The following is a 25,677-nucleotide window of genomic DNA, read 5'->3' as shown; positions in this document are numbered from 1 at the left end:
GAATCACACTGGGAACCATTATCACTTTGACTGGCAGCTCTGCTGACCTCTTCATATCCCTCCATAGACCAACACCAGACAAGAAGTTTGCTTCTCTTCACCGAAATTCCCGCTAAGTTGATGCAAAGCAAGGATTCATCAAGCTCAGAGTAATTTATAGAGATAAGTTTAAGCTCTTTATCATAGACCATCACTCTGATATGTGATTAAATCTGTCATATAGTGTCAATAAGCCTGTAACAGTAATAAAATACACTGTCTTTAACATGTACACTTTATCTTTCATTATCACATGTAAATGCTGCACACTGTAGACATGTACACATGCATACTTCATGTATATGAAGTAATCTATTACATTGCCCCAGCAGTTTTTATTCCTTTGCATTATTTGTATTTGTTTACAGTTTAGAAACACTTCACTTGCATGTAGACATTGTGTTTGTATTTAGCTTGTTTCTATCTTCCTGTCAGCTCTGCTTCTTGAACTTAAAACCTGAGTCAGACTGCGTGTGTGTGAACACACACTTCACCAATAAAGCAGGTTCTGATTGTGCGTTGACTTCAGGTCTATGAGGGTCATTGAGTGCAGCTGACAGCAGTTATTGGCACAAATATATCTCTCTTCTCATTTAGCGTGGGTGAAGCAACATGCGCAGACTGCAGCAGCATTAGCATTTCTTTTGCAGCACAGCTCTTTTCAGCTGGGTAATATTCAGACAGGTAAACACCCGAAGGACAAGTAATATCATTACAATGTTAACAGCACCTGAACCTTTCCTCCCAGAGCAGTACAACGGCATCCTTGATTTTTATTTTATTTTATTTTTTTTAAATATACAGACATTTGGCTCTAAAATGACAGTTTGCCCCACAGCACTGCTTCAATGTCACAAGTAGGGAGTTTGTCTAACTCTCAGCCTGTCAGCTGTGGGGAAAACATGCATGTCGATGCTAATTCAAAACTACAGTGTGAGGTGGAGAGAGGACTGGTGAGGACAGGTGAGGAGAGGCCGGTCCTGGTCTTCTCCAAACAAGTAAACTTGCTGGAAAAGCGTCCTTTTATAGGAGGGAAAAGGGGGAAGTGAACAGATGTACTGCGTCTTTGAGATCTTCTGTGGGATTATAATATGCAGGATTAACAACAAGCTAACAATGTTTACTCCTCTGCCCCGCAGCTACGCCATCGAGACTGATCCATAATAATAATCCCCAGCTGGAGAACAAACAACATCTGGGCGTGGAGAGAAGGGAGAGGGCGAAGTCTCAGCAGGGTGGGCGGCAGATGGTGACACTGCAGCAGCACTTCTCCAGGTAGCACCTCCACCTCTCCAACAGCCAGCTGCAGACGCTGAAGTACAGTCGGACCTCTGCATGAGCCGTAGTGGATTCTTAAAGGCGAACACCGACGCTGACATCTGAGATCTTGAAGCTCGCTAATAGCTGATAATGAAAGTCTGTTTACAGATCCTGGAAAGCACTTCTGCATATGTGAAAAGAGTTGTGTAAAAGTTGTGTTTCCAGGGAACAAAGTTCGATCAGTTTGGTAGCAGCTGAAATCTGCTGGTATGGAAAAGAAGTGAAGTTATTAGATGTCTGTAGGCTGCTCGTCATCTCCGCGTCAGGCAAGAAGCTCCCCGCTACATCATCCACCACTAGAGTAACACACCTGAATCTCTGACGCAGCGGTGCTTGAGGTGCATTATGGGTAACGTAGGTGGTAACCTTTGACGAGGAAGAATAACATAAGGAATAAAAAAGACAATATTTCTCCTTCTGCTGCATTGACTTTGATAATTTTTTGTTATTATCAGTCTTGAGTCCAACAATGTTGTGACAGTGCAGCGCTAAATAAGCGGAGTATACTTTTACTCAGTCAGATTCAGAAAAACTTAATTAATCCTCGCAGGGAAATGGCTTTGTTGCAGTACTAGCAGTTAGAGAGAGGAATAAAATGGTAAAAAACCTACCCTACTGTAACATCGCAATAATGATAACAATGATAATAATAAAATGTGCAAATGCAATGTGAACATGCCAAAGGTAGTGCAAATGGTAAATACAGTTAGAATAAATTATGATCATAAATGTGCAGTATAATAAAAATAATGCTGATAATAGTAGATGATGACATGTCAGCCAATTTACATTTTTTAACATAAGCAGAAAGCGTAGACAGACTATTCGGTTATCAAAGAATAACACTGCAAACAGAAATAACTCTGACATTTCTGTACCTGCTGCAGCATTTCTGTGCTCTGCCAAATGTATTCAGCACCTCAGTGTCTTGCCTCTTAATAAAAACATATATTTGCATACCAACACTATAAGCTACCAGCCAAGTTTTAAAAACACTAAAAGTTAGGACGAGGGTTTGTGTCAATTCGAGTCGTTTCCCTTCGTGGTGATTACAACCGATAGAACAAATAGTCCCTCCATCCTTTCATGGTGGTAGAAAATACCTGATTTAGCTTCACTTTATATGTAAAATTTCAGATACTTCATCTTTTCTATAATGTTAGCGGGTAGCTAGCAGCTAACTGCCTGCCTTGCCTTTGACACAGTTGATTAGCACACTTACACAATCCATTTAGGCTATGACACGTGATCACAACTTCACTTAAAGCTACATTAAATTATTATTATTATTAGTGTTTGGTCTTTTTGGGACATGAAGATGAAAACAGAACACTTTATTGTTATGGTAAACATGTTAGCTACAGTTGCCTATTTACACACCTAGCAGACACGTAGCAACATTAGCATTAATTTGGAGATGTGTTTCTGTCACTTTATAAAGTCACATATTCACTCTCCCTTTCTCTCTGTTTTTGGTATCCACCAACTCCTTAGAAAAAAAGGAAAAAAATATATTTATCTTACTTGTTACTAGCTAGTTGCTAATTTTGTCTTTTGCTGGTAGCTAGCTATACACCAGATTTATTTCTATGCCAATAACAGCGGCCTGCTTTGACCGTGGAGTTTGTGGGTTGACACCAAAGCAATTAGCACATTTGCTCCATCATTATAAAGACAATGTAATTATTGTGGTTTTAAATTAGTCCACAGGGTTATTAGCAAGCTAAGAAAAACAGTCACCTAATTTGGAAATTAAGCCACTCCATCACTTTACTTTTATTTTTACCTGATGCATATATGTACAAATAAACTTTTCTTGACCTTGTTGGTATTCTAGATTTAGCTGTTTTTGCGCACAGTAGTTTCTAGAACTGTACGATGATGAAGGTGTAATGCAGTGCAGGAGGCAATTTTGGATTGTAAAATTATCAAATGAAACACCATTAGTTCACTGCTTATATAATGAAATTTATGACACAGTGTTTTCTTCCTGTGAGGGACTATTTTTCAAAAAGTTTGCCCTCTATCAGAGCAGATTAAAAAGCCAGAGACCACAACTCAATGACGTCCCACTGAGCACCAAACATAATGCGTTGCGCACATCCATCAAAGGCCAAACACCAAATGTGATGAACTGCTGCGCTTGTGTGGCGACATCCAACGCTTTCATTAACTTGAGAGCCCACTGCATGTCCAGATTGTCTTTGAAAGAGAAAAAATGGACCCAGCTTTAATGGAGTCCAGACAGCAGAACTTGATAGGAAGTTTCAGCCTTGTGCAGTGAGAGGCCGCCGCTGTGTCACTTATTGATCTCTCCTCCCGGCGTGCGATAAATGGAAATTATAACCAAACACTATGTCCAGCCAGCTGTTGATGGCCCTCATGATCCAAGTTCAGTCCCATCTGCTTGTGCTCAGCGAGGTGTGATATTGGGCCCCTGATGATTTGTGACTGTTAATTTGACCCATGCCATGCAGAAGGCCCAATATTTGGAAATTAGTTTTGTTAAGCAGCACAGGGTGAAGTGTCAGTCTAAAAACTGAACTAAGCTTTCATAGATCCTGTAAATTTGGACTAAACTGCATGTTTTGTTTAGATCACCAGACTCTCTTATTCTATATTCTAGGTCTATACTTTAGTGTTTCATCCAAAAGTAGCCATTTTAAACAAATGACTTTAAAAACTGGCAAAAGAAAGTTCTGTACTTTATTTACAGAACAACTTTATCACAAAAAACTTATTTTCCACAAGAAATGATCCTTGTGGTTTCCATTTGATCCTACAGGGAACAATTACTGCTTTTTAAACTCACAGAAACACATATCATGACAGGTCATTCGAGCCATTTGACAAGCTCACTTTATTTATTTATTTATTTATTTATTTATTTATTTATTTATTTATTTATTTATTTATTTATTTATTCATTTTATTTTATTTGACATCAAATCAGTTTTTCTAAGTTTAAAAACATGTTTGATTTATCTGGTCTGCTTTTTTTCCTCACAAAACGATCATTATAATGATAATGGGAAGGAAAAAACAGGTAATTTAGTCTTTAAGATGTTTTATTTAAGCATCTTTACTAAGATTTAAACAACTTCCTCTTTCTGCATTATGTTACATGTGTTTTCTTAAAGCACATTACATTCCTGATCCCTGAATTATGGTAAAAAATAATGAGTAATAATGATAGTAACAGATCAATAAAAACTTGATTGACAGATCAGCTTGAGCTGCAGTGATATAGAAAATGGATAGAAGGATGAATACTAAACAATAAGGTACATATACACACATATATACACAATACAAATCAGTGCAGAGCAGTTGGCTCATGCATCAGTGAATATGTGGCAATTCTCTCTCAGAAAGTGAGTATTATAATAAACTATTTCACTATGCAGTACAATTACAGATGGAGTGTATATTTCAGTCTTACAGTAGCTGCAGTTGGATGCAGTGACGGCCGGGAGACTGTATATGATGAATAACAGTGTTTGACACCTAAGTGTGTCAGTGTGCTGTAAATAAACAGGGATGAAACCCCCTGAGCAGCAGAGCGGCGAGGCGCTTTCCATAATTCACTGAAGTGGGGAAAGGGGCCATATTACGAGTTAAAGGGGGGAACTGGGCCATTCATTCATTCGTTGAGCCGAGGGTCCGGCTTTGAAACATGTAGCCTGTGGAAAAATGTCACAGAGCAGCAGAAACCCCTCCGGTAAGAAGGAAGGGGTCATTTCCATTTAAGACAAATATCTATACGCAGTCACTGAAGCTATGTCATACATGTACTATCAACACACGCATGGGTGCACATGTGTGTATGTATACACAGCATGTAATATAGGGTTTGAATGGTAGATCTTCCATATTTAAAGGGAAAGTGCAAAAATAGGTCATGCGTGATATCAATGTACATAATCGCCATCAGCTAGTTGCTTATTAGTCGCAGATTGGCTCCTTATTTGTCATTATAAAGAATGTATTAATTGGAGCTATTGAGGGTTTGATTATTAAGACTGTAATTCATGAGCAGTAACTTTCTTATTTGCAACAATAAGCAGTAATTTGGAGGTTATTGAGGGACATGCTTAATTAATGGTTTTAATATGTGGTCATGCAGAAGGTCAGGTTTATCTTCATTATCCTTGGAGTCGGTTCTGAATTTGGTAAAACTGATTTTTCATATTAATGGAAAAATCTACAAGATAAAGTTGATTTGGAAACGCTGCAGTCATGTCAGGCGTTCAAACGCCACGTTCAAAAATGCTCCGTTAAGGCTGAACTGTTGTCTGTGTGACTTCCTGATGTTCCTGTTTTAAAGGGAAACTCCACCAATTATTTTTATTATTCGTTATTCAGACTTCAACTCAGCAGTTTTAATCTGCATCTTGTGAGTTTTCACGATGTGGTCAGCACCACAACGCAACAACTTTCCACAGAAACGAGGCTGAACACAGACAGGAACAATCAGACCACAGAGATCCTCCTGCCAGACTGCAGTCATGAGACTGGGATGGCCAGGAGAGTACGAGGCCTTGTTAGGGCGAAGCCAGACAGGGTGGGAGCTTGTTTTTCCCCTTTCTGAGAGCACTCAGCTGCACATTATTTCCCACATGGTCTACAGGGAGACCAAGAGACCCACTTTCCCTTCAGTGTCCAATCACAAACACAGAGCAGTGACTAACTGGGAGCTGAGGACGCCGCGGACCCGTGTGGTTAGCCTCATTTCAGATGACCAGCGCAGATGAGAGTCAGTAGGAAAGCAGCATGGGGTGAGTGATGACAGAGTGGGAAAAGAAGTGGAGACAGTGAATGAAATATTGCTGAGAATAACATGAATTTTGATAAAAATCTGGTGGACTGGTGCGACTCCAAGAGGAGCGAGCGTGACGAGCCAAAGCTTTAAGGCGAACGGCTCCAGCGTTGTGAAAAAATGATCTGTGTTGCATTGCGACATTGGCGCTCAGTGATTTCTAGGCTCAGTGTCATATTGATGCTGTTCGCTCGTGAACTCCTCTCAGTGGGGCGGATGCTGCGGATTTGACCTTTGGACTCCTGCTGCTTGTGGCTTCTCAGCAGGTGTAACTTGCGGATGAAAAATCGAACATTTGATTGAGTTCAGTTTGACAAGGAGCAGAGACGGAGTGACACCGAACATCACATCACATCACATAAGCCACTTTCAGCTAGCACGGACAGCGATGACCCGCAGGGCAGTTCCACCACAACAGGGTCAAACAAGGACCTGCTTCCCCTGCAGCCGCCTCCTCCAAGAACGACAAGCTAACAGGAGGTCTTTGAGGGACGGGGCCTCACCAGTTTCAGCCTCCGCCGCTGGCTTTACAGGCTGCTGTCAGTATATTTTCTCTGGAAAAGAGCCAGTCAACTGAAGTTAGCGTGGCAGCCGTTACTGTTAGAGAAGTAAATGTGGAAACAGCTGAGATTTGGCTGTTTCATCACAGCTGAGGAAAGCAACTGACCTCTCAGCTCCAAGGAGACACATACAAGCTAGCTTTAGCATTTTATGCACATAATATGTGCATTGTTCGCCCTCTTTCAGCTCTGTTTTGGTCTCCACCAGCTCTTAAGGGAAATATCTAGCATCCTCTTTAGCTGCTAAATGCTGCACTGTGTTCACCAGCTGGTCTCTGACTGTGTGTCTGCTGCTGTTTGCTGAGGACGTTGTAATGGCTGAAAACGACGCTAAAGTCGTGACTCGTAAAACCAAAAGAATTTGCTGAAACAGGCGAGAAGGCTCATGCTAATGGAGACTGCTGCTGACTGACCCTGACATGCGAGAGCAATGAAGCAATGAAGTTCTAATAATATTGATTAGAACTTGAGACTTTTCTTTGCAAAGAGCAAAATCTCAGATGAAATATCTTAAACAAATATTGATGCTTGTTTTTTTTTTGTCTGACAAGATGAATCTTCTTACCAGGAAGTTTTCTGTCAGAGCATTTCACTTCTTAATTATCTTAATACGACATTATAACTTAGATTTTGCTTGAAACTAGTCATCCAGACAAACGTGTGTGTTTTTAGTCTGGCTGCAGTACTTTAAAGATACGTGAGGACTCTTTGAGACGAGATCTTTTTGCTTGGTACATGAAATTTCCTTTTCTGTTGGCAGATAATTTTGCTTATTTTAAGTAAAAATTCCCTGGTTTTATTGATTTCCTCTCATGTTTTGGAGAGCTGGAGTTAGACACTGTTTTCTCCTCGCTGTTTCTGGCAGCAGCTTCTGCAGGAAGTCTTCCCCATTTGGTCTGTCTTAAATGTAAAGTTTCCTCATGTGCAGGCTCTTTCAGCATGGCTGGCTCTGGTGGGATGTGAACCCCCGACCCTGACACAGCCTGCACGAACCTCTGAGCAACGCATGATGACATCTGACAGCTTTTAAACTGCACATAAGTCACATCCAATGACTTCTTCTTGACTTTAACCTCAAAGAATACTGGAGTCCCTCCTGCTGCCACCTCACCCGCTGTTTTCATTTAGGCCGGGTTTGTTTCAGGTCAGCGGCAGCGACTCGGGGCAGGAATGCCAATGGTGTGCTCACAGTCAGCAGCCGGCGCTAATGGCTGTGCCACATGCATCAAACAGGGGAAAAGCTGCTCTGCAAGTGACAGGGCAAAATGTCACTGCGTACGACATTATGGAGAACATGGTCAGTGTCCATCAAGCATACACAGCTCAGAGGGAAACAATTACACAGCAGGACCACACTGTCACAGCGGAGGCCGATCCAAATGTCAGCTGGGTGCTTTGAAGCTTTATTAATATATAGAAGTGTTATATGTTTAAGGATCATGTGACACACACAGCAGCTCTGAGCATTAAAATAAGAAAACTAATTTTAAAACAAAGCTTTACAGTGAAACGTTTATTATCTACATGATGTTTTGTTAGTAGAAGTAAATGATATACATAATAATGTGTGTCTGATATGATAAAATCCTTAAGATGACATCTGATTCTTCCTCATTAAACAGGAGATGTCTCGTACTTTACTGAAAGGGGGCTTAAATTTAAATATACAGGACCTTTAAGTTAAATGAAGTTAAACCCAACATGCGTCTCTTTAAGAATCAACATTAAGTTTTAATATTGATCATAGCCACCGTGCTCTTCCTCCCATCCTGTGGACTGAATTCTGACCAGTTTTCCTGTTTTTTGTCTTGAACTTGAACGCAGCATGGAGGAGACGGTGCGAACGCTACTACAGAACCAGGACTCACTGGAGGGGCCCAAGGTGGACCCGCTGGACCTCATGAAAGCATACAAGGTAAAAGTGATGAAGTGATGTTTGAGGTGTTGTTGTTGTTGTTGTTGTTGTTGTTGTTGTTCTTGCACCTTGTAGTTTGTTTCTAAGAAACTATGAAAGAAGATTCTCTGAAGACTTTCAAAACTTTATTTACAGAAAGTTAATGTGGAAAGAGTTCATGTCAATAAAACTCATTTTACAGTGTATTCTCATGCTAAATCAAATAGTTTTCCTTGTGGGGACGCTGCTTTATGTCCCCGGATGGAGCTGAGTCCTCACAATGTGACTGCGAGTCACATGTTAGTCACATGTTAGCTTTGATGTAGTTTATTATTTGTGTTATTATGGTTGAATGTGCAAAATGAACTAATGAACCATACACCAAATGCAAACAAGGCTCATAATCATGCTAATTAGTTAGCCTTCCGTCTCCTTTTCATGCTACCATCCATCTTCCTCTTTTTTTGAGCGAAGGCTTTTTAATATTTGGTTTGTGCGACTCTACGCTGATCATTAATGCAAAGTGCTAAATAATGCAACATTACATTACAGTCCAATAAACAGCGGGCAAACATCTCAGCAGCTAACGTCGTGCAAACAAGTACGAAGCTCCGGAGAAAACTAAATGTAGAACGCTGACTGAAAATAAAGATACTAGACAAGCAAAAACGTCTCGTACCCAAAATAAAGAACAGAAATGAATCATGTTCCACAGTCTGCCGGCACAAAAAGCTCAGTGTTCCCATTGCAATGACCCAAACTATCCAGAGACTCAAGGATCACTCAACATCCCATCCAAAAGTTCAAAAATGTGAACAACTTGAGGGAGAAGCAGAACAAAAGGATGAGCCAGAAACTAAAAACATACAGCAGAGACAGAAACAATAAGAAGCAACTAAAAGGAGAACAAAGACCGACATTGACGTCAGCTGGGAGACGGAGACGAGCTGGCAAACAGGTAGAGGATCACTTTAAATCCTGTGGACATGATTGGATGATTGAGAACAGGTGGTGAGTCAAACTAGTGGGAAGCAGAACAAAGACAGGAAGTAAATGTACAGAAATGCATAAGGAGGCTACTACAAAATAAAAGTTACCCAGAGTCCATGCAGGATGTAATATGTTTGCGTAAAACACATAATATGTCGTTTTATTATACTTTCTGTTAAAGTGCAATTTACAGACAAAGTATTCGAGTACCTCCATGGTCCACTGAGGTGCATCTGAACAATGTACATGCTGGTAATGAAAACACTGGTGCAATCCTTTTATTAATGCGTCTTGTTTGTGTTTCTCCGGGGTATTTTTGCAGTGTAAGTGAATTGCACATATTTGTTTTTGCTGTTTATGTTCTGACGTCCAGCAAATTGTTATGAAACCTGACTTATTTAAAGTGAATCTGGTAAATTTAGAGTTATGAATTGCCGTTGAAGACCTTTCCGCCTCTTTGAATGTTGTTAAAAGAAGAGTTGGTACCATTTGCTGCAGCTCAAAGCATCAGAATCAGAAACCCAAGTGGAAACATAGACAGCATACAACACTGGAATAATAAATGAACTTCAAGGACACGTGAACCGCTGGGAGAAAAGCCAGCGCTTCGACAGAATCACTTCCACACAAATGTATAATCACAAGGACGTACAAATAGCAGATCTGACCCCTCCCACTGAGCTCAGCACCCCCACCAGCTTTCGCCTCAATGCTGCTGCTGCACCCATGAAAACATTCAGCCTTAAGTGCAGCAAGGCCTGAATCTCATGAATCCCTTTCACACTCAGAGCGGAGCAGCATCCAGCTGGCCGGCTGTCCAAGGAAAGTCCAACATTCACATTTCGGCTTCTGAGGACAATATGTGTCTCTCTTCAGCTTGTCAAATGTCCCACTGGGCAGGAAGTGTAGGCCCGAGCTTGTCTGAGCTTGTGAGCCATGGAGACCGTCCTCACCAGAAAAACATCGGCAAGGGACGTGTGTTCAAACGCTTCAGACCACCTTTGATCAGAGACCCCAGGCAGCTCAGCCAATAAAGCCTGTCCTCCTCTCTAACTGGCTGAGACAGAAGTAGTGATGCTGTTGATAGATACAAAGCAAGTGACTCACAAAATCTGCAAAAACTTTATTATTACGGAGCAGAACAAAAACACAAATATAGTGTTTTGGATGAAGACACTGACAAAGGTCCTAGTCTCCTATAAAAGTCAGTTTTCACATTTAAATTCCAACAGTGCAACAACAGAAATGTTATATTTACAACTCTGCTGCTCTCAGTTTCTCCTTTTTAACAGGAATAATGTTTTCATACTGTAATTAAGTCGAGCTGAGTCTTCTTTTGCCGAACTCCTGATCAATGTGTTAAGCCACCGTCAGCAGAAGTCAACATTTCCTCATGTTTTTCACATTAAAAGCTGACCTGTAAAGACTTTCAGGCACAACAAACAGTTCAAGCCGGTTTGGTCTGACCGTTTGGGACCTTTCGTCCAGCTGTGTGCTGTTTTGATGCCAGTCTGGAGTTCATCCAGGTTCTTTCAGATGAGGCAGAGCAAAGCAAGTCTTTGCTATTCGAGAGCGAAATCAGTCTGAGAGTTACTAGAATAGAAGTTTCTGAAACACGTCTACTCTGTTTCTGGTGCAGCGTCAGTTTGTACTGAATCAGTCTCCAGCCAACAGATGTATTTAAATGTGCACCAAAACTAACTTTTAAGGTAGTTAAAGTAGTGATCTGCATTTATCTATCAGTGAACATGAGTGATTCTTACAGCATCTGTTTCCCACAGCTGCTTTCGACTGGATGAAAAACTTCTAAAGCTAAAGCTAAAGCTAAAGACTAAGACTAAGCTAATGACACTTTGCAGTGAAACAAAGTGCAAGTTTTGTTTTTGCAGCACTGGCAGCGTTCATGAGATGTTCATCAGGATTTAGTGATATTAGAACTGGAGCCGTCTCTTTGTGACTTTGAGGCATGCATCTCTGATCGGCTTTCAGGACAAACTCCTGGAGGAGATGTGGAAGCAGCAGGACAGCCTGGAGGGTCCCACAGCCACAGCGGCAGAGACGCCAGCCTCGCCGGAGGCCGGCGGGGGGTCCGAGGAAAACTCAAAGGACAGCAATCCCCTGCTGGAGCGACTCAGAGCCCTGGAGGTAAAGTGCATCACATGGTCCACGTCTTCCCCACCGCTGTTCCTGCCCCCCACGTGCTTCCCTCTCATCCCTGAGATGTGAGATTGATCGGTATATTGAGAGCATCACATGTTTTGTTTAATCAAACGCATTTCACTTGATATCTATAGAGACTTGGAGCTCAGGGTCAGCACGCACAGCTGCTTTTCCAAGGACTGAATATTATTGTACTGGTTGCTCGATGGTCTGATCGCTGCAGCCGTGACGTCAGCTGCGTTGACACAGATCGATAAAGTCATTATTACTTTTTTCTCACAGGTCGGCAGACGGCGGCCTGTGGTCCATATCTGTTCCTCCACTGAAAGCAAATTTAGTGTGACTGACCCTCATCAAGACCTTTAGGGGCACCTGCTGCAGACACCTGTGCTCTCACCTCAAATTGCTGTCAGACTGGGTTTCGTGGTGGAAATTGCTCGCTGACGGCTTGAATACTTTAAACCATTACTGAGATCTAAGATGCATATGAATAAGTAAAAGCTGCCTGAGGTAAACACATAATGAATTCCTCAAGAACGCACAAAGCGACTGCGTAACTCATTCATACCAACATGCAAAATGAAAAGCATCAACAAAAACTAAGTTAAACCTCCGTCGTGTGTCTTTGAGTCTGCCCGGCTTCATCCGAAAATACCAGAGAGGCATGCAGACGACAGCGGGCTCGCTCGGTGCTCCTTCATGCCTCCATCCACCGCTGAATGCTGCAGAATACGAGACCCCATTATGGTGAGGAGCAAGAAAAAAACAGCAGAAGACAAAGGAGTTATTCATATCCAGGAGGCGATAATTAAAACGCTGACAGGGTAGTTAACATTTGCAGTCAGTGTTCCAGCGAGCGTACAGTACGCCTCCCTGTCACACCTCCTCTGCTGAAAAGGTAATAGGACTTAACATCTGTTGAGAGGTCTCAGACAGCCATTATTGATCACAGCACCGTACAGCAAAGCAGAGCCTCGAGGTAAATCCACCTAAAAACAGAATTCACTTCACGGTCAAAGTCGTTAATGATTAATTAAAAACAAAATTATCGGTGAGGATGATTGTGCTCCGTTTAAAGCTGAGAAATTTGTTGTTTGATTGTTTTATAGTAAAAACTTAAACCTAAAAAACTCAATATTAATTTGGCTCATTAGGAGCGAAGTCGTTAATTATTGTTGGCACTGGTGTTGCTGGAGGTGGTGTTTGGGATGTTATTGGATGTCACACCTTCGCTGTGCTGTTTCCTGGTCTACAATAAACTTCTAGTTCCTTTGTTGTGTGTTATTCGATTAGAAATGTCCAGCGGTGGTGTGAAAGTTTAAGTGTAGCTCGACGTCAGTAATTCAGAGTCCTGGACGACTCAATGAAAAATGTGGAGATCCATGAAGCCTTGCCCTTATTAAGATCATAAAGCAGATTGCTGCAGTTAAATCAAACTTGATGTAGTTATTCTTAGAGTCAATGTGATTTACACTTTCTGAGGAACGCATTATCTCTGATGGCATTGAGAATAAATGTCCAGAAATCTGCCACAAATCATGAGAAAAAAATGTTCTTTATGACTCCCGAACCGACCTGAAAATCATTAAGTTTTTAGGTTTTTGTCAGTATTGAGGTAATCCAGTGGTAGTTGTCTGTACATTCATGGATTTCCTGCAAACACAAACATGAACTGCTCACAAATTAATGCTGCCACTTTGCCAAAATGTTTGTATACGCTCAACGTAGCCTCACACTTCCTGTTTGCACCACCCAAACATCACGCAAACAAAAAAGTCATAGATGAGCACAGCTGACGTGCAAACTGATGCATGGTGAAAATAACAGCATATGGCGTGCTAAGCTAATGCATGCAGCGACTCAGCTAAAGGCTGGAAGTGAAGAGACAGAAAACCAAGCAGAGACTCAGATTGGCCGAACAGCAAATGCAGCGGGAGATTCTCAGACTGGACGCGGCGTTTGTAATCGGCACCATATGTGCATCGACTGCTTTAATGTAGCCTCCCGCATCCTGATAACGTCGCATTAGTTGTGCGCAAGCTCGAGTGATTACCGGCATGGTTGAATTAGTGGAAGTGACTGAACATCTTTCAGTGATATTTCAGTGATATTTAATTTTCTGTGGGAATTCTTCAGTCTTGTACTTCAGAAAGCCGACATAACCACTCTGTCATTAGTGATGATCTTTTAGAATAAAGTGCCGCCTTAAATTACATCAATTTTCTTGTCTAGTTTGTTGACCCTAATGGATAATTCTGAGTGTATTTTGTGGGTTTCATGCCGCTGCTCTTCATGGTGGCTGCCTTTATTTTATCCACATTCGTAATTAAACTTTAACGCTGAACTGGAGAAACGTTTGGAAACTGCTTTCCCAGTCATTATGGCACACTTGGATGCCTTCCACACATGAAAAATGAAAAATTTGCTCTAAGAAGCACAAATAAGAGTTCCAAGATAAATAATGGAAAATAAACTGAGCTGTGCTTTTTGACTGAGGGGAAGTGGTGGACTCCTCTCGGCTCCTCAACCAAAAAGAGATATTCAGTGGAGTTTAACAGTTCAGGTTAAAGCGCTGATTGATGCGACGCTCGCTGCACATCACCCGCGCTAACTGTGCAGAAACAAGGATGAGCGAGCACGGCGGCGAGCGCGCTGCCAAACACGGTGATTCAGGACCATGTTTGCAGGTTTAATACGTTATGCAGATCCCAAAATCCAGATTTTAAGCCTGAATATAACACTTACTGACATCCAGTGTGAAGAACAGATTGTTTTTTTAATTGCAGTCTCCTGTATAACGTGTTAATCATCCGACTCATTTGTAAATGTCCCAACAGCTTGTGTGAGCTCGCACAGCACGTCCTATCTAAGGCTTAAAGTTCACACTCATAACTTGGACTTCCCTGACCTTTATGCACGCCGGCTGCAAGCCTTCAGGCTGATCTGTGGCCTTTTAAACTCTGTCCTAAGATTCCTTCCCAAGAAAAGACTGAGTCAGAGCAATCCATACTCTTGTGCTGTTTATTGTCTCAGTCTCAGGATATTAATCATTATCATCTCAGCAGCCGCTCCCTGAAAACGGTTAAAATACTGCAGTTATTATCCTCGGCTATCACCCTGGGTTAGCTTGAAGACAGCGCTGAGCTGTGTGAGGTGAAGCCTCCTGTGTTTATCAAGCGTGCTGTTGAGAGGAGCGCTCACAGCACTTAGCCTGGCCTTTAAGATTTACTGGATTAATCATTTCAGTGCAAAGTCGCCTCCTGAGTTCCCACAATGGTTTGTGTTTCCTCCCCTCCAAAATCCTCCGTCAGTAATTGAATTATACCTGAGATACTTAAGCGAGTTTCACCTCGAAGGCCTGCAGGACGGCGGCGGGATGCCTGAAATTCAAAGCATCATTCATTTAGAGCCGTCTTTCTCCAGTGAACCTGCAAATCCTGCAGTGCTGCAGGGAGAGAGCCCCTTCGAGCCATCTCTCCATCTCCTTCCCCGTCTTTCAAAAGTAATTACTGCAATTCACGCAGTTTATCTGTCTGTGTTTTATCTGCTCAGGCGGAGAACTCAGCTCTGTCCATGGAAAACGACAATCAGAGGAAGCAGTATGAGCGCTGTCTGGACGAGGTGAGTGTTATTGTTCTCACACCGCCGTGAAAAGCGTGTTTAGAGTGCCTTAACTGGTTTTACTGTAGGTCCCACAATGCATTTTTGTATAGAATTTACTTTATTTATTATTAGAAATGACCCATGTTCCTGCTGCTTGCATCTCATGCGACTACTGCAGCCTCCAAACAGGCACTGTTTTAAAGAAAACCTCTGACCTCTGAGAAAACCAGCAGGTGGTGATATAACCCTAAAGCCACACTGGCCAATCAGAAACCAGACAGGAAGCTGTTACCGGTAGGCTGCCTGTAACCAGAGGCCAAACCAGCTCTCGTCCAAAGCCATCGATGTTGGCGGTGGGGTCGGTGTCGGATGATGTAGCATCAGCGGCCACATCGCTCAGTAAATCCCTGAACCGGAGCTGTCATTTATTTCTATGCGTCTGTGGCCACAAACAGTTAATATTCTCATCTCGTCAGGTACAGTGTGGGTTAGTCAGGACCCTCATCGTCTCATACAGATGCTAAAGGCGTGCTAACATGTGGTCAACGTTGTGCAATGGTCACAGTTTTGTTTATTCATCCAGCCACACCAACCTCCTCCATATGTGCACTTTTTTGCTCTTTATACGACGTCACCTTTGCCCTGAGCGTCTAAATATTGAATAGTTGAATAGTTGAAATTGAATAGTTTACTTGAAAGCCCGGTGCGTCTCGCTCAGATGCTGAACGGTTGCCTCGAGAATGAGATCCTGCGTCCTGTGCAGCACTTTGTAACTCTGCTTTAAAGGTGCTTTATAAATACAATTTTACTCACTTTCCTGGACGCGTACACACTCGGCCTATTATCTGCAGTGTTAGTGAGGTCCGCAGAGGAAAGCCAACAGAAGGGAACATCTCTAATTGAAGCAGACAGACATCAGAGCCCTGGGCGATAAGAGAATGAGAGCTGGAGGAGTGAGCCTCGCCACTCAGGAGGAGCGACTCCCCGCTCCTGCATGCCGGATGTCGGCACTCCTTCCCTCTTCTCTTCTCCCTGACAACACTCTGATTGTCTCCATCTCTTTCCCCGTCTCCCCTTCATCTCTCTCCAGCCAGCCAGACTGCTCCCCTGTTTTTTTCAGCTGGCTTCAGTAATGGGCTTGCTACCATGGAGATTTCTGCCCATGAGAATTTACCATATTCTGGTCGAGGACAGAAATTTCAGAGTTTCTGCTCTGGGATTCGCTCCTTTTCTTCTGCTTTTCAGTCTTATTATGCACATTAATCTCTCTTTTTTTTTGGAGGGGAAGCATTCAGAAGGCTTCCTGTCATGGTCTGAATGAGCTGAGGCGAGTCATTTTGATAGAAAGATGAAAGCGGTGGAGGGAAATCATTTTGCGGCACACAAAAGTGGAAGCATACTTATTATTCCGGTGTCAAGGTATAATGCGTGCTTCCGCTTCAGAAATCAAAATAAGGGAGAACGAAGGCATTTCAGATGATGCTGTTTTATATTCACAATAAAGAAGCTAAACAAAACTTTTTCTTCTTCCTCCAAAAATTCATACATAATAAAAAAGTTAGGTCAGTCTCAACCCTAGGAACAAAAAGAAGCGCCTTTTGTTTACATTTTTATGACTTTATTTTGGTAAGTGGGTATCGATAATGGATGGACTATACTTTGGTTTATTTATGCACTGAGAATAAAGTTAGAAATACTAACTGCAGGCAGCTGCTATTGCACTAAATCCGAGTGTGTGATGCAACACGCTGTCAATTTGTCCTCACAGCACATCTTACATGCCTTTAGATTCTCTCTGATGGTGTTTGTACCGGGTCGTTTTCGTTTACTGCCTCTGTCTGCGTCTCAAGGCTCCACGCAAAGTTCTGAGTCCTCTCCGGGATAAAGGCCCGGCTCATGACGCGCTTTTAACGCGATCTTCTTTCATGTCTCTTCAAGGTGGCAAACCAGGTGGTCCAGGCCCTCCTCACGCAGAAGGTTGGTCTTTGTCTGTGAAGTGTTGGAGCATCATTAATCCAGTCGGTCATTAGAATGAGTGAGAGAAATAATGACTGTCACAACGATAACAAGCTGCATGAAGAAGGATTAAATGCACCGTCGCTGAAAGTAGAAGAAAATCTCAAGAAAACCTGAAATCTTTTGGGTTATTTAAGTTGGGAAGATGTTTCAGTAAATGTTGCATATGAATTCCTGATGTTTAATACAAGCGACTGTCAGCACACAAGGACTCGAGTCGTTCAACTAACACAGAATTACACCGTTAGCTGTGCAATGTCGCGTTCAGGCGACACGATAGCTCCCGGTAATCTCAAGACAAGAGCCTCAGGTGGGACAAAAAGATGAATTTTTCATTTTTCCATCATCATTTTTAGGCTTTTCCAAACACAAAACTGCCAGCCAACAGAAACAGAAATCAGTCCCAAGCTCTGATTGGCTGAGGACCAGCGTGTAGTGTGTCATGTTTTTTCTATAATCACCTCATCTGACACCATTTTAACAACCTGAAGCCGACATAAAACACTTCACCAGCTCGTTTTGAAAAGTCTCAAAGTTCATTTAAAATGAATAAGGACAAAAAAACATTTATTGTTTCTGTAAAGTGGCAAAAAAATTAATATCACTTTTAATGGATGGACACATCAGGTCTTGTTCAGGACTCAAACTCGGCAAGACTTCAGTCTGACGTAGTCGTCCGCCTCTGCTTTAATAATAACTAGCGCTACTTGAGTATTAGTACTGCCAGTATGCGTTTTACCACAAAACAGAAATCAAGTTTTAAAAGTTAATCAAAAGTGCACAAAAAGCAAAAACAAGTACAGATGGAAAGGCCCTCAGGATGGGTGACATGAAACCTCGGGAAATGTGGTCCTCGGCTACTTTTACTGTCATTGAAACATCGAGTAATTTAAGTAAATGTACTTAAGTGCCACCAGATTCACATTCAACCTGTGTTCAACAGTATACGTCATGGATTTTGGACAGTGAACTGTAAATGTCTACCAAAATAAAAGTCCTCCTTTTGCTTCCAGATCTGCAGTAAATACTGCAGCCATCAGATAAATGTAGTTCAAGGACGAAATCTCATTAAATGGAAACACTCGAGTAAAGTACACGAGCTCTTCAAAACTACTTCACTACAAGGATTACATCCACCTCTGAATAAGGACAACATGTTAATTGTAAACCACACTGAAGTGTAATTAATGTGTTGAAAGCACTGTCTTAATGTGAGGTTGTCTTTGTGTCCTGTTCCTGTTCAATTAGCATCTGATACACATGCACTTCTCTGAAACGTCCCCGTCAGCCTCGGTTATCTGTCCATCTGTCTCCTCTTCTGGGGGTTTTCTAGGACTTGAAAGAGGAATGTGTGAAGCTGCGGACCCGTGTGTTTGACTTGGAGCAGCAAAACCGCATCCTGAGTGTGCTGTTTCAACAACGTGTCAAAATGTCCACCATCCCTGTCTCCCAGGTAGGAACACAAGGCGCAATGGATACAAACAGGCACTGACAGACCGACGCTGCTTCAAGGCTGTTTGAATTTTACATGAGCGGTGCTCCACTTCTGGTTAGTAACCTTAAAAAGGACCGCAAAGAGAGAGGAATCCACCCAGTCTGCGATATAATTTCCATTTTGAGGATGTGAAGTTTTACTGTAAGATGTAGAATTGGAAATGGAGTAAAATGGGCTGTAAATTCTTCCAGTCTTAACCAGTGTAGCGGCATGCTGGAGTGCACCGGAGGTCATCAAACGAGCATTACCATCCCTGACCGCTCTCTACTTTTATGCTAATCATGTCAGAATTTAGGCTAATAGCGAGCCAGGCCTCTAATCCAGCTGTAGCCGCGAAGTGACAGTGCGGAAATTTGAGACAGAGCTGCACATGTTTCTCTAATTGGAAAGATCTCAAGCGTGGAGAGCAGGGATAATTGGTTAAAAGCTGGGCTTTCTTGTAGGACTGTTAGCCACGATGACAACTGATTGTCCAGATATTGAGCCTCATCAGCAGCTTCACTGTGGAGCTTTGAAGAAGCACAAATCAACATTTCTATGCAGAAAATGATTGAGTGACTGTTTGCATCTGAGCGTCTTTTAGCTCATTGTTTTGGTTTTCTGGCCTGCAAACTTCAGTCTCATGCTGCCTTCAAATGCAACTTGGAAAGTCGAAAGTCGTGCACGTCGTGCGCTTCATGAGAACTCCGATGGACGCCAGAAGACTCCTCATTGTTCTCTTGTCATTCGTAGTTTCTTTCCAAGAAACTCTGATGCAGATTCCTCTTCACGCACTCCCATTTGAAGGCAGCATTATTAGCGTTGTTTCTAACCACGACATGCCGACAGAACTCACTGTATAGCTGCCAAGCACCAATCAGTAGACAGGCAAAGTTCGCAGAGTTGGTGGAGACCAACGCAGAGCTGGAAGGAGAGGAAATACTGGGCTTAGATTTGTCAAGTCGCCAGAGATGCAAATGAATGCAATGCAGTTGTTTGCTAACATGTTAGCAATAAAATGCACTTAAGGCGATAATGTCAGTGTTTTGTTTTTAGCTTGTTCAGCTGCCCCAAGTGGCTGAAATCAGGTAATGCAGCTTCATGGTTATGTTTAGTTTTTGTTTACCTCCACGACACAGTCCACCTTAAATCTTGTTTTTTTTTTTTTAAATTATCTGTCTGAAACTCACAAAAACATTTTTACTGGCGGTGCTTCCTCGTGTGTGTGTTTTGGTGGCCAAAGAAGTTGATTAAATACTGATGACATGTTTTTTTAGAAAGAGTCTGTTCAGGACAACAAAAGTCAGTTTTCAAGAAAGTTATGACAGCACTTAAAATGTCTTTCTTCATTAATCACATGCTGCTGTCAGTTACCGCTGTCAGGGCGAATGTTCAGTTCTCTCATGTTTCTTTTAAAATGTTCCTGTTCTACCTTTCACGGCAGACTAACAAAGTGCAGTTAAGTGTTTTTCCCTGCCCTCTTTTTTCCTTTGTAACAGCGATATTCAGTATGACAGCACCTTGTAAAGATTAATTTTCCTTTAACCTTTTCCTCCAGCCATCCTTTCATGCACGGCTTGTTTACGTAACCTTGCTGACGGGCTCGATTTGGCTGCTTTGATCAGCGTCTCACAATAATGAGGCAACGCTGCTCCGATGCTGATCAGATGCATTTAGATCAGATGCATGTTCAAAGTGCGAATGGTGAGCTGGGTGATTGGTGATGTGGCGCCGGTGGATTTGTTTTGGTGAGGGTGGTTACAGTGCCCAGAGGCGACGGTTTGGTTCATGCCTCGGCTTTGGAGCCATGTTTCAGGAACAAATGCCTGAGGATATTTCTTTCTTCTAGCACGTTAGCACGTTTGATGCTTTTCCATTTACACACCTTACAGCGGCGGTGCAGCGCCAACACGCCGTCCTTGTCTTGTCCACATCTTCTCTCTCCGTTGCTGTTGTCGCTGACCAACAGCTGATTTGAAGGACGCAACAAATCTTCCAGCTCCGGCATTTCATTTGTGCCACCAATCAGCTTCTTTTTTATTCATCTAGCTGAGTCCTTTTAAACTTCTTTATGTAAAAAGAGACGCTTTCTGCAAACATTGCTTCATTATGTAAAGCACCTTGACTTGCCTCTGTGTGTGCCTTCATAGATAAATTTGCCTTGTTGTGCTAACTGCTAACTGCGAACGACTTCTGTTTGTGAACTTTGGTTCCACATCACGTGCATCAATCTACAAACTGTTCAGGCTGCATGGACCTCACCCTGACTCCCACACCGACGCTTTGACCCCAGTACACAAACACCTATCCAGAATTTATCCAAGAATCCAAGAATCTCTCAAAATATGACTGAATTTTAGTTTGATTCTACCAAGAATCTATTATTAAATAGAGAGAACTATAGAGGAAACAGACAAACAAATAATTATAGACCTGTTCTGTCTCCTGAAGTGAAACTTTCTGAATGAATCTAAAGCCAACCGTCCAGCTCAGCCATGAATAATTTCTGATGGATGATACTTTTGATGGACAGATGATTCTTTTTGCTTTCTGACATGAATATTTAAAGAAAGCTGCTGAAATAGATGGCCGAGCCCAGCTTGTTAGCTCTTTATTTTCAAAGAGTGTAAGCTGTAATTGACAGAAACTTTGTGATACTGAACCACAATGAGGATCTCTCACTGTCATGGCCCCAGCGGGAATACACATTATAGCTGAAGGCAATTGCACACACACGACACTCTTAAACTGTGTGTGAATAGCTGCAGCACAGCGAATACTGGGCCAGTGTGCTACTTGTCCACAAGCCTTCATTATGTCTGGAAGGCTGCAGGCCTGTGTTGAGTTCAGTCTCAATATAGCTTCTTGTTTTGTTGAGTATGCTTTCACTCCTCTTAGCTTTGGTGTTTTCATTAGATAGAAGGCAAGCAGCAACGGAGACGGATGAGGTGCACCACAGGCAGGAAAGTCAAGCATGAAGCTAGTTCAGGGAGCAAAGTTTTCATGCATTTGTCTTTGCTCAGATCGGTCAGGGTTGAAATGCCACACGAAAATGGTGTTTGAAAACTTTTGGCAATTAAAAATGCAGTTATGAAGAGATTCATGCAGGATACTCCCCAGTAAAACCATCGTTATATCATGGAGCAAGTCTCGTTCAAGACGTTTTCATCTTCAGAAGGTGGAGCCTGGTCTCACTAAGATACAGTCTAATATTGACGTGGTCGGTTAGTTGAAAACCTGGTTCACCTCATAACAACAAAGGCTAACCTGTGCATCTGTATGATAGCGTGACAAAGTTGGTATTTCAGATGTTTCCTCAGAATGACTGAAGTTAAATGCGTCATATGCATAGGTCACATTCAAACATCTGTGTGTTAGTCAGAGGCAAAGCTGCTCCAATGAGTCTGTCTCCATCCGTCCACCTTCAAAGTGACTTATATGCTTTATAATCGACTTTAATTTGTGTTGGAAAGGTTGAAGTTGGTGCATCGGTGACAGCAAAACATGACAGAGTTCAATGGAAACAGACTTCATGAATCAGTCGCGATGCAGGCGAAGCGTGTGGCTCAAACATCAGATCTGTGTGCAGCGATGAGGAGGCGGCGACCTTCCTCAGGATGACACATGAAACAAACATAAATGTCACGTTTCCGTCGTGTTTTCAACGTGCTTTTATCTTTATCTTGAGGTTTGACTGCAGTTTTTAATGATGCTATCTTGTGTTTGGATGGAAACCATATTTTCTCCAGTGACCGCAGTGAAAACCACACGAGACATGATGCATTTTCAGAGACGTGCACGTGTGTCTTGATTCGCGATTGACTGCTTCTGTTTCTCTTCAGGGTTCAATGCAGACTATTGAGATGTTGTTGTTACCCAGAAATTCTTGCCCCAAAATACAGTAAGACACCTGTGTGCACCTGTTTTCCAAACCTCACTAAGGCTATCACGTAACTTCCTTACCTCCGCAAACATTACAGAGAGGTGGTTCTCATGGCTTTAGTTCATGTGTGTGGAGCCTCTTTTAATTTTCCATCTTTTGAAATGGTCATTAAAAAGTTTTAAGGCAGAAACGGGCAGATTCATGTCGTTCACACGTCACTGAAGGTTATTCAGGGCGCTGCAGAAAGTTCTGTGGCTCTTCATGGAGTACATGAAGTTACTTTAAAAGGAATTCCAGAAAACTTTATGAGTATCCAAAAGTACATTTTGCAGTTCATTGTGAAGTGAGATTGACAGCTGAGGCATTCTTTAGTAATAGCTTGAATGCTAAATGTGGAGCATCTGCTCACACAACTTTGAGTTCTGGTTTCACTTTCTAGAACTTCTCTAAACTGCTCATACTGTAATGAAATGACCCTTCTTTGTCTCTCTTGCAGAAAGTCACAATCATTATGCAGGAGGCAGGCGAGAAATTTGAAGTTGCTTTGTTTCTAAAGGTCTCTTTGGATTGTCGGGGTTCTCAGCATGATTCCTCTCCTATGACAAACTCAAGCGATCTGTATTCAGGGGACCGGTTTGATATCACAGACAGAATTGGTAATTAAAAAAATATTGAATAAACTGTATCAACACGGCAGACGTTCCTTTTTCCAGCTTGGTGGAAATTGTCATGGACAGTAATTCCCACACCAGGTCATTAAATATGCCGCGAGCAGAGCAGGAAGTGCTGTCCTTCATCTTTAACCTTTTCTGTAAAGGTCAAACCTGCAGACTCTGCTGAAAGAGGGCTTCTGTCTTCGCAGGAGAGTTGCATGTATCTCTGCAGAGGTGCTCAGCTGCTGCCGCCGGGTTATCGTACACGCTGACATTTCCTCAGAGCCTGATTAGACAAGGTCTCATTGTTAATTTACTGTGGACTAAACATTTTCTATCGTTTGTCTGCTTGTTTCTTGGAAAGTTATGTGTATATCTTCGGCCAACTTTCTGGAGTTTGTATTTTTTCTTATTGGTTGGGCTGCAGGCGTTTCAGCTACTGGTAGTATTTAAATCATTTGAGTCACTTCTGATGTTAAAACATTGCTTCAAGGAGCGTTAACTAGTTTCTGTATCATGTTTCAGATGTAAGGAGAGACTGTTTGACCTTCACCTCTGATTACACACTCAGTAAAATAGTCTCAAGCTAGAAAATAGTCTTCACTGTCACCCGTTTGTTACTGTGAATAGTGAATTCTTCTAAATAATTTCTCTGTTTCATGAGGCATGGTGCAGATACAATATCGCTGGGAGCATGAGAGAAAAAACAAAACACAAAAAGCTTTTATGTGCCAAATGCTGCCTTTGATTCACTAATGCAGCATTCCCAGTTATCCAGGAGGCTACATTAGTAGTGCAAGATAATTATCTCATGCCAGAAGCTTGAATATTAACTCCAGTTGTTATATTTCTCTCCAGTAAGGTCACAAACAAAAGTTTTGAGAGTGAGCTTTGCATTTAAATGACTGATTTCAAAGTTTGGGGTATTTTTTTGGGGTCCCTCTCTCCCCTTCCTCTTCGTCTTGCTGCACAAAATGTCCTTTCTGCACTTTCTTCCATATAGGATCATTTAGCTTAGCTATTAGCCTTTATTTACAGTTTGTCCTTAACAGTAGTTTTAATTTAGTGCATAATACAACTATACTGCAGTTTCTCTCACTGTCTAGTACCGTCAGTACGTGAATTCTGTCGCTATGTCTGCTGCAGCTCTTATGCTCTATCATCCTTTGTTTTAGGCCGTATTTACATGGCACCAATGGTGGATGATCTGCATCTATGGGCACATCAGGTGTTTGTATTTATGCCACGCTGGGAGGGTTTTTACCCAAAACATAGTTAGGTATACACTGAATGTACGAGACTTGTTTATTTCAGTACACTGAAATTATTTGTACCAACCTTTAACGTGGTGACGGTGCCTTAACTGAAATATAAGTGGAACACATTCAATGTGCCAGACAGGTGCCAGACATTGTTCCTCACAAGCCCACCGTGGGCCGCTCACCTGCCTTCGTGATGAACCTCTGAAATCAGACGAGCAGCGTGATTACCGCAACAAGAGATCATGGTCTTTGTACTTCCACAAAGTGGGAGCAAAGACAAAATCCATTAGGCTCAACGCTCTTGTCACAGCTGCAGAGAGTACTCGAAAAAACATGAAGCACGGGTCATTTCATTGTCCCCGTCAGTGATCAGTGATGGAGGGTTTGAGACTGAGGACATACCACTCTGCCTGTGCATCAACTTGCCAGATAACACAGAGGTGATTATGTACAAATTATTGAAATGGAAAATTTGTTTTTCACTGCGAGTTGTGCTTGTTAGGTTCCTTAATCACTGTGACAGCACACCTGTTCTCTGTCACGTCGACTGACTCCGGCTGAGGTTACAGAGGCGGCGTGTCCTGCATTACACAGACAAAAGATAAGGAGAGCGAGTGGAACACCTTTGTGTTTTCTGGCTGTTTCCAGTCTTTTTCTGAGAAAATGAGTAAAAAATTAGAGCCAGCTGAGCACAAAATAGGGAACACAAATAAGGTTTTCACCTTCACAGACACTGTAACTGAAGTTGGTTATCAAAAAAGTACGGCTAGTTCCAAAACTAACAAACCAGATTTGTCCACATGCTGAAACTTTGTGCACAGTGATGTAGTGAGGCCGATACTCTGCATTTAAAGAGTGTGTTTTCCAAAGCCAAAAACAAAAGAGCAAAAGTCTAAAGAGTGGATTCAACAGTGTGAGCATGCAGCCTAATTATCTTAATACCTGTAGTAGTAACATAAAACTAATGTTATTTGCAAGGCCAAGAAGAACATCATGAACTAACG

General features: G+C 42.1%; 1 protein-coding gene across 4 annotated transcripts in view; it reads left to right on the top strand.

Moving 5' to 3' along the window:
* The window catches only part of LOC139340063 (nck-associated protein 5-like), a 60,280-nt gene that overhangs the window by 12,244 nt on the left and 22,359 nt on the right, over nt 1–25,677 (top strand). For all 4 annotated transcript variants that reach the window (XR_011602934.1, XM_070975652.1, XM_070975654.1 and 1 more), the window contains exons 2-7: nt 1,179–1,314; nt 8,563–8,653; nt 11,612–11,767; nt 15,335–15,403; nt 17,324–17,362; nt 18,735–18,854. Coding sequence is in view for 3 of the 4 variants with exons in the window: in XM_070975652.1 (XP_070831753.1) it covers nt 1,286–1,314; nt 8,563–8,653; nt 11,612–11,767; nt 15,335–15,403; nt 17,324–17,362; nt 18,735–18,854 (504 nt within the window). In the remaining variant the exon portion in view is untranslated. The remainder of the gene's footprint in view (nt 1–1,178; nt 1,315–8,562; nt 8,654–11,611; nt 11,768–15,334; nt 15,404–17,323; nt 17,363–18,734; nt 18,855–25,677) is intronic.

This window comes from Chaetodon trifascialis, chromosome 12, assembly GCF_039877785.1.
Source record: "Chaetodon trifascialis isolate fChaTrf1 chromosome 12, fChaTrf1.hap1, whole genome shotgun sequence".
NCBI classification, from domain to species: Eukaryota; Metazoa; Chordata; class Actinopteri; order Chaetodontiformes; family Chaetodontidae; genus Chaetodon; species Chaetodon trifascialis.
The sequence above is the reverse complement of the archived record's forward strand: the minus strand, read 5'-3'. Positions and strand labels throughout refer to the sequence as shown.